Source organism: Galeopterus variegatus, unplaced genomic scaffold (assembly GCF_000696425.1).
Source record: "Galeopterus variegatus unplaced genomic scaffold, G_variegatus-3.0.2 Scaffold974, whole genome shotgun sequence".
Lineage (NCBI taxonomy): Eukaryota > Metazoa > Chordata > Mammalia > Dermoptera > Cynocephalidae > Galeopterus > Galeopterus variegatus.
Genome location: NW_007727085.1, coordinates 12,554 through 21,837, shown reverse-complemented (window position 1 = coordinate 21,837; position 9,284 = coordinate 12,554). Strand labels below are relative to the sequence as shown.

Sequence of the window (9,284 nt, the reverse complement as noted above, 5' to 3'; positions counted from 1 at the left end):
TCTTATGTTAAAGAAATTTAGGAATAAACAAACAGGTGGAGAACAATGTTTGGGGAAGAGGAATGATCACTATTTCCCCTAAAACTCTGGTAACTAAAAATCCATTCATCCAGCACATGGTCAACCTTAACCACAATGAATGGTATGGTTTTCTGGGGTTTAGCAATTCTTTTTTCTTCTCTTTCTTTATAATAACTCCCTTTTTCAGAGGTAAAATGAGCTGTATTGCTTAGTGATAAATATGCTGTGCCAACTTTGCCTAAGCACACACACAAAAAGTACTCGGTTCATTTTTTATTTCCTTTAATTTAATTAATTTATTGGTTTTCTTCATTAAAAAATTACTTTTTCAAAAAAAAAAAAAAAAATTTTAGCCAACAAGGAATAGAAGGAAACTTCCTTAACCTGACAAAGAATTTTTACCAAAAATCAAGCAAACAAAATTTCAAAAAACATCACATTTGATTACCAAAAGCTTTCCCCCAGATGGAGAAGTAGGCAAAAATGCCCACTCTTCAACACTGTTTACCCAGCACTGAACTGGAGGTTCCAGCTGGTGCAAAAAAGGCAAGAAAAAGAATAAAGGTGTATGGGCCGGCCCGGTGGCGCACTGGATAAGTGCACCGCTTGGGAAGCGCGGCGGCGCTCCCGCCCGAGGGTTCGGATCCCACATACAGACCGGTTCCCGCTCACTGGCTGAGCGAGGCGCGGGAGCAACCCCGGGGGATGCGATCCCGTTGCCGGTCCCCGGTCCGGTACGGGGGCAACACTGAGGGTTGCGATCCGTTGCTGGACACGGAAAAAGAAAAAAAGAAAAAAAAAAAAAAAAAGAATAAAGGTGTATGGGCCGGCCCGGTGGCGCACTGGAGAAGTGCACCGCTTGGGAAGCGCGGCGGCGCTCCCGCCCGAGGGTTCGGATCCCACATACAGACCGGTTCCCGCTCACTGGCTGAGCGAGGCGCGGGAGCAACCCCGGGGGATGCGATCCCGTTGCCGGTCCCCGGTCCGGTACGGGGGCAACACTGAGGGTTGCGATCCGTTGCTGGACACGGAAAAAGAAAAAAAGAAAAAAAAAAAAAAAAAGGGGAAAGTTGGGGAAAGGACAAAATTACACTGGTACTGTTCACAGATGACATGATTTACAGAGGAAATCCAAAAACTATATGGACCAACTACTAATCAGTAAACAATTAATAAGTTAACTTAGCAAGATATCTGGATACAGAGTCATTTAAAAAATCAATTGCACTTCTATATACACACAAGTAAGTAGAAAAATTTTAAATTATATCATTGCTATATGGACCAACTACTAATCAGTAAACAATTAATAAGTTAACTTAGCAAGATATCTGGATACAGAGTCATTCAAAAAATCAATTGCACTTCTATATACACACAAGTAAGTAGAAAAATTTTAAATTATATCATTTACAATGGGATAAATCAAATGACAGATGCTGAACAGTTCTGTACTCAAAAGTATAGAAACATTACTAAGAGAAATTAAAGAAAGCCTTAAAAAGAGGAAAATATTCCACAGTCATGAAATGGAAAATTCCATAATCTATATGAACTATAGATTCAATGCAATGCTGATCAATATCCCAGCAGGAACTTTTATGGAAATTGACAAGTTGATTCTATGGTTTATTTGGAAATATAAAGGGCCAAGAATAGTCAAGGCACTCTTGAGGGGCAGTCACAGAGCTGGAGGATTCATATGCCAGACATGGAGACTCATAACGCTACAGCAATTCTGAGAGTGTGGATAGACAACAGCCTGATGAAAAAGAAAGGAGTCCAGAAACATACCCACAAGTGTATTTTTTCACCTGATATACGACAAAGTAACGATGCAGTACTTTGGGGGAAGGAATGCCTTTTCAGTAAATGACACTGAATCAGATATTCGCAAGGAAAGCAAATGACTCCAACTTCACACCACACAAAATTAAATTCTAGATGGATCATAACACCTAAATGTGAAAAGTAAAATAAAGTTTTTAGAAGAATATGTATGAGAATAACTTCATGACCTTAGGTTTGGCAAAGACTTTCTAAGGAGGAGAAAAATTAACTACGATAAAGGGAAAAATAGACAAATTAGATTACATTAAATTAAGACTTTTCATTCATTCAAAACATGTATCTGACAAAAGACATGTATCTGAAACACATAAAGAAATAAGAAAACGTTAGCAAGCAAATGGAAAAATAAGTCAAACGTGAATAGTTCATAAAAGAGGATATTCAGATAGTCAACAAGCACATGAAAAACATCATTAGTCTCAGGCAAATGCAGACAGAATCATAACTTGAAACTTCAACACACCCACCAGAGGGACTAAAATGAAACAGACAGATACCATCAAGTGCTGATGAGGATGTGGAATGAACAGAGCTCTTCACACATGGCTCATGGGAGTGAAAACTGCTGCAACTCCTTTGGAAAACTGGCAGTAAGTCCTAAACCAAACAATCCTACTGCTATGTTTACACCTTGCACAAACGCCTATGTATGCTCACCAAGAGACTCACCTGAGAATGTTCATAGCAGGACTATACACAATACTCCTAAAATGGAAACAAACCAAATGTCCACCTACTGCAGCATACATAAATGAGTTCTGGTATATTTATGCAATGAAATAACATCCATCCATGAGAATGAACTAACTACAATGTTATACAATATTATGCATGAGTCTCACGTGCTGAACAAATGAATGCAGACACAAAGAACATCTTTTATATAATCCTGTTCACATAGAACTTAAAAACAGGTGAAGCCAGCAGAGTGAGTAGTCAGGACAATGGTTCCTCACTCCCTAGTGTGAAGGAGGACATTAGTGCTGGAAGGTGCACAGGGGCCTGGGACCTGCAACACTTCTGCTCTGAGTGCTGCTTACAGGAGTGCTGCTTACAGGCGTGCATTTGCTCGGTGAAATGCATCAAGCTGCATATATGCTTATGATTTATACTTCATGAAAACATGATATGGAACCAAAAAGTGCCAAACACAAAAAAATATATCCTGCATAATTCCATTCTCACAAAGTCCAAAGTAGGACACAACTACACTACACTGTTGAGAATGCACACATAGAACACTCAAAACCAGTGCAGTGGTGGTCACCACCAATCAGGGAGTGATACAGTGAGTATGAGTATCAGTAGTGAGGCAATGTTCTTTCCATCTGACAGCTGTGCTGGTTTCTCAGGAATTCGTTTTATAAAATTCATCAAGCTTCATGGTTGTACTATATCTATAAGATTTTACAGCTAAACCAGAAACACAACTGCTTTCTGTTAACACTTGCCATAGGTGAGGGTGGACATGGCCTTCCCCGTTGTATCCAAGGCGGTCAAACAGGGGGCTTTGGGTTGCGTCGTACCCCACCGCTGCAGGGCAGCCAGCAGTGATGGAGGCCAAGGAGTCCCCAGAGCCAGAGGTTCCCCTTTCAGCACCCCCATCTGATTTCCCTCAGGTTTTGGCTGATTTGGATCTGGTTGTGGAACTATAAGCAAAAGCAAAATTTACAAATCAACATTTCAGAATACCACGCACACATTCTGTTTTTAAGCACTCATACTTTATAATTTTGTTGTTTAATCCCAACTATAAAAAGCTTATGATTATTTGTTCAGATTTCTTCATCACTATCATAGTCACAGACCAATTAACCAAAGGACTAAAAGATATTCATGGATAATGATAGTTTTGAAATAGAATTAAAAATAATCCATCATCCTGGTAATCACAGCCTCACACAACAAAGGTGACCTTTGGAGGTGTTTCCACCTTCCCACTTTCTGGACAGGACTGTGGCACCTTTCCTGCCCCACAAGGCCATAGTTTTGAAATAGAATTAAAAATAATCCATCATCCTGGTAATCACAGCCTCACACGACAAAGGTGACCTTTGGATGGTGTTTCCACCTTCCCACTTTCTGGACAGGACTGTGGCACCTTTCCTGCCCCACAAGGCCAGTGGAGTAGCTGTAACAGGCAGGCTTTCACAGCCTGGGAACTGGGGCCTAGTGACCCGCTCACACAGGGTAGAAGCGAGCAGAATCACCACCTCAATATGGCATCGAAACGACCATCACCTTGTTGAAAGAAAACGAATAAAGTAAAATCTATTTCTAGTGGCTTTGTAACCAAAATTTGCCCAAGCGTTAAGAAAGACTGCTCTAAGAAGTATCATACCATTGAACCCTGAATTTGAAAGACACTGTCTGGTTATAAAGGGGAAACAATGTCCTAAAAATCATGTCTAATACTCAGGTATGAGCAGACACTTGGGCTGATCTGTTGCCGGTGACAATGCACAAAAGAGGTGATGAGCTGAGGGTTGGGCCAACGTGGTGCCCCTGTGGCTTTAACAACACATTCACATGCTTGTACTGGGCTTCATTTCTGTTCCTTTTCCACAGGTTTAGACAAGGGTACTTCAAAAAGTTCATGGAAAAACACATTGAAAGATAAAAATAAATATTTCCATGAACTTTCTGAGGGACACTCATACTTCTCTCTACTTCTTGCTGGTTTTCTTTTTAAAAAATAAATATATATTCTTTTTTCCAAGTATATATTTCATTAATAAACGAGAAACTAAAATTCTGAAAAGGGGCTAAACTATGCTGAAAATTGAGTACTTTAAAGCCATGGGAAGGTAAGTATTTCAGATTTAAAGTGTAAATAAAAATTTAAATAATGTAAGTTGAATGAAACCTTAGAAGTATGTTTATAAAGTACTAGCCACTGGACCAGATATTGAGAGAAATGCTAAGTCATTTTAATATCAGCAAAATTTTCTACCTGCTCAAATTAAGGAAGTAGTCATATGTGACTAAATTTACCATTACACATGATGACTACAGAATCTGAAAACAAAGAGAATATTACTTTGCTGTGTTAAAACATAACAGCAAACACGAAAGCTGAAAGTCAGAGAACTCTTACCTCCCAGCAATTCCTCAAAATCGTCCACAAAGAATTCCTTCAGGGGAGGGCGCTTCGGCCTCTTCAGGGTGTTTAGAAGCTGCTGGATTTTGGAGGACACTCTGCTGTTCACTGGGACACCTGTCAAGGGAGGAGTGGAGGAGCACTGAGGGCACAACACATCACACCCTAACGTGGAGATGGGACAGAGATGCAAGGCCCGAGGACAATCCACAGGAATGTATCAGACTTTACAAATCCAGGCGCTGGCCCCTGAGACAGTCACTCTGGAATTTATTAATTCATTTAGCAAGGGTTTACTGAATGCCTTCAGGAAACAGGACTTGTTCTAAGCCAGAAGTTTTCAAAGTGGTTCAGGAACCCCACGGGCACCAAAGACCCTCCAGGGGTTTCATGAGGTCAAGACTATTCCATGGTAACATTAAGATACCATTTGCTGGGCCGACCCCGTGGCTCACTCGGGAGACTGCGGTGCTGGGAGCGCAGTGGCGCTCCCACCGCGGGTTCGGATCCTATATAGGGATGGCCAGTGCGCTCACTGGCTGAGTGCGGTGCGGGCAACACCAAGCCAATGGTTGCAATCCCCTTACCAGTCACACACACACACAAAAAGATACCATTTGCCTCCTTGGCTCTCCTCCTGTCACGGGTTTTCCAGAGACCACACGTGTGATATAACAACAAACTGATGTGAACCCAATGTGACAGCCCAGGTGCTCTGTTACGCCAGCCAGGAAAAAGATCAGCAAAAACATAAAGTAAGCCCGTTCTTCTCACTAAAATGTTTGTTGTTTTGGAAATTTACTTTCATAAGTATGAGGGTATTTTGAAACATTCATGGAAAGATTCATATTATCTTTTATTCTATTTTTCCACAAACTTTTTAAAGTACCCTTATATGTGCTTTATATTAACATGTAATGAGTTTATTATTTTTTTAAGTGAGTTAATAAATTAAAAAATTTTTAGTTTTAACTTCTAATATGGTAAATATTAAGAGATACAACCCATGCAAACTAAAAGCTCTTTAGGGTTCTCAATAATAGTAAAGAAACTGCTGTAGGAGATGGAAAGTCAGCAAAAAAGACAGAAGAGTCTGCCTCAAGTGACTCACCATTTGTTGGGTTAAAACAAACAAAAATATACACATATGCCAAAAGCAAGAACACTGCACGCAGGGAGCAGACAACCAAGAGCACCTGTCGACGCACCACTGTAGAGGAGGAGCAGGCAAGACCCCTGAGCCCCACACTCACTCCACCAAGGGAGAAATTTAGCTGATCCTCCTCCCAACTGCAAGTATGGAAGTTGATGCCATGATGTCCTCTTACTACATTTTTTCTCCAATAAAGATGTCAAGTACTCCACCATTTACTTGTCACGTCTCTCTAGCCTCCTTCAATCTAGGACATTTTCTCAGCCTTTCTTTGTCCCTTGTGACATTGGCATTTTGAAGGAGTACAGTTCTTTCTTTTCATTAAGTAGAGTGTACCTCATTTTGAGTTTGCTTAAGGTTTTCTCATGACTGGATTCAGGTGCTGCATTCCTGGCTGAGATACTGCCAGAATACCATGTCCAGAGATATGTGATGTCCAACTACCTTGGTGTGGTACTGATTCCACCACCTAGTCAGAGTGCTGTCTGACTCCTCCACTGCTGTGCAACCAAAAAGCAATGTGTGAGAAGATACTTCAAGACCGTGTGAATATCCTGATCCTCATCAAACTCTCTCCCTGGATTTAACAGCCAATTGGATCATTCTTGCCAGAACCAATTTTTACTGAGATGGTTGCAAAACAATTTTCCAATTCATCATTCCATTTACGTCTACCAGTCAGCACCTGGAATTCCATCTGTCTATTTTTCTATCTATCTGGGATGACTCTCACAGATAGCTATTTTTTACACTGTTTATAAATCATTATGTTTCTTAACTATTTTGATGCACAAATTGTCCCAGATTTAGCCACTGGGAGCCCCTGAAAGTTGACTTGTGGCATGCTCCAATCATTTATCTTAAGCACTGCCTTACATTCTGCCATAAGGATATGTTTCAGTGTCATCCAGTGCTACCCTGCCCCAGCCCTGGAATCAGCCATTTCTCTCAGGAGCCCTGGTCCTCCTGAGCGAAGAAAGACCAAGATGCAGGCCCTGGGCATGCTCATTGCTATAGCAATGCCTTCACTTCTTTTTGAAGACAGAAGTAAAAAGCACACATGTGTATATATATATATATACATATGTATGTAGTCACAGATCCTACCTGTACAATCTACATATGCTCACGGGCCAGCATAAACATATTCATATTTTAGAACTCATCAATCCATACCAATATTCTCACTTCAATCTGCCCCACAGGGTCCTCTCTTACCTTTCCACACTCATGCCTGGATGTCCCTTCTTCGACACTGAGAACCCCAGCTCCAGCAGCATTGATACCCTTGCTCACTTGCTCGATACTATCTTATGTCTAACATGACTTCTGAATCGCTTCACCCACACGACTACAAAAAACAAGCCTACCAATAAGAGTTCAGAATTTGTCTGCTGTTCCTCCCACCCAGTCCCATTCAAGACTGAGGGTGTACAGTCAAATACCATGTTTGTAACTTACTTATGTTAATTAGCTCTCTCTCCCATCGACCCCTTAAGGGTGGCTATGGTATTCATTTGAATTACAACTGGGTTCATTTATTTCCGCTTGCTTTCTGCTTTAGGGGTGTTTCCTTCTCTTCCATCCTTTAAGTCTGTGTTTTGTCTTTTTTACTGACCGGTAACGGGATCACAACCCTCGGTGTCGTGCCCGTACTGGGGACCGGCAACGGGATCGCAACCCTCAGTGTTGCGCCCGCACCGTGCTCAGCCAGTGAGCGGGAACCGGTCTCCACATGGGATCCGAACTCTCGGCGGGAGCGCTGCCGCGCTCCCAAGCGGCGCACTCTCCAGTGCGCCACCGGGCTGGCCCTAAGTCTATGTTTTGAATATGTAGAACGTTAACAAACTTCTATAAGTTAAGACTACATAAATAGATAAATGCAAAGAGATGTCACTCCCTTTGTGCTCCTTCCACCCACTCCACCTCCTCCTGTAAGTAACCACCGTCATTGTGCTCTGATTTACCCTTCGTGGGTTTCCTCCTACAAAGAAAGGCAGCTATATGAATGATTTGTTATTTTCCCCTGTTCCTCACACAAAATGTGGTATACCATAAATGTTCTACTCTTAACAATATCTGTAAAAACACCTCATTACAGTTTATAAAGATCTTTCTCATTCATTTTGAAAGCTGCAAAGTACTGCATGATATGAATGTACTAGCTTTATTCAACCAATTATTCAACCAACTTGTGACACTTGGATAACTAGGTAGTTTCCAATACAGTCAGCCCTCCTTATCCATGGGATCCACATCCACAGATTCAACCAACCATGAATCAAAAATATTCAGAAAAATAAAAAAAATAAAAAAATAAAAATACAATAAAAAATAATGCAAATAAAAAACTATACAGTATAATATCTATTTACACAACATTTACTCTGTATTAGGTATTACAGGAAATTTAGAGATGATTTAAAGTATATGGGAGAATGTGCATAGGTTATATGCAAATATTATGCCATTTTATATAAGGAACTTGAACATCTGTGGATTTTGGTATGGGGTGGGGGCCTGGAACCAGTCCCCCGTGGATACTGAGGGGTGGACTGCATATTGCAATTGAAAACAGTGTTGCGATAAATAACCTAGTAACATAAGTATTTACTTCTTTTTTGGAGGTGTGTGCTCAGGGTAAATTCCTAGATTGATCTTTCTCATTCATTTTGAAAGCCGCAAAGTACTCCATGATATGAATGTACTAAGGTACACTGGGTCCAAAGTAAGTGTTTTACCAATTTCCCCTCCAAAGGTGTTGAACTATTTTACATTCCTACCAACACAATTTGTATTTCTCTAATTATGAAAAAGGTTGAACATTAAATTTTAAAACTATCTTTATATGTCTTTTTGTGAATTGCCTGTTCATATTTTTTGCCTATTTTCCTATACCAGGATTTACAAACCTTTTTTTAAAGGGCTAGATAGTAAATATTTAGTCTTGTGGGCCATACAATTTCTGCTGTAACTATTCAATTCTGCCACTGCAGCATGAAAGCAGCCATATGCAATATGTGAAGGAAGGGCGTGGCTATGTTCCAATAAAACTTTATTTACAAAAACAAATGGCCAATCTATGAGCCTAGTTTGCTGACCCCTGATCCATATGATTTGGGGATATTTTCCTCTTGATTTTTTTGTTTTTGTCTTTTT

At 40.6% G+C, this 9,284-nt stretch overlaps 1 protein-coding gene across 1 annotated transcript in view; it reads right to left on the bottom strand.

Annotated features, from left to right (window-relative positions):
- DIP2A (DIP2 disco-interacting protein 2 homolog A (Drosophila)) overlaps positions 1–9,284 on the bottom strand; it is a 77,807-nt gene that overhangs the window by 57,886 nt on the left and 10,637 nt on the right. Inside the window, exons 2-3 of the mRNA XM_008573964.1 lie at positions 4,970–5,089; positions 3,324–3,521 (exon numbers count right to left, since the gene is read on the bottom strand). Coding sequence (XP_008572186.1) covers positions 3,324–3,521; positions 4,970–5,089 — 318 coding nt within the window. The remainder of the gene's footprint in view (positions 1–3,323; positions 3,522–4,969; positions 5,090–9,284) is intronic.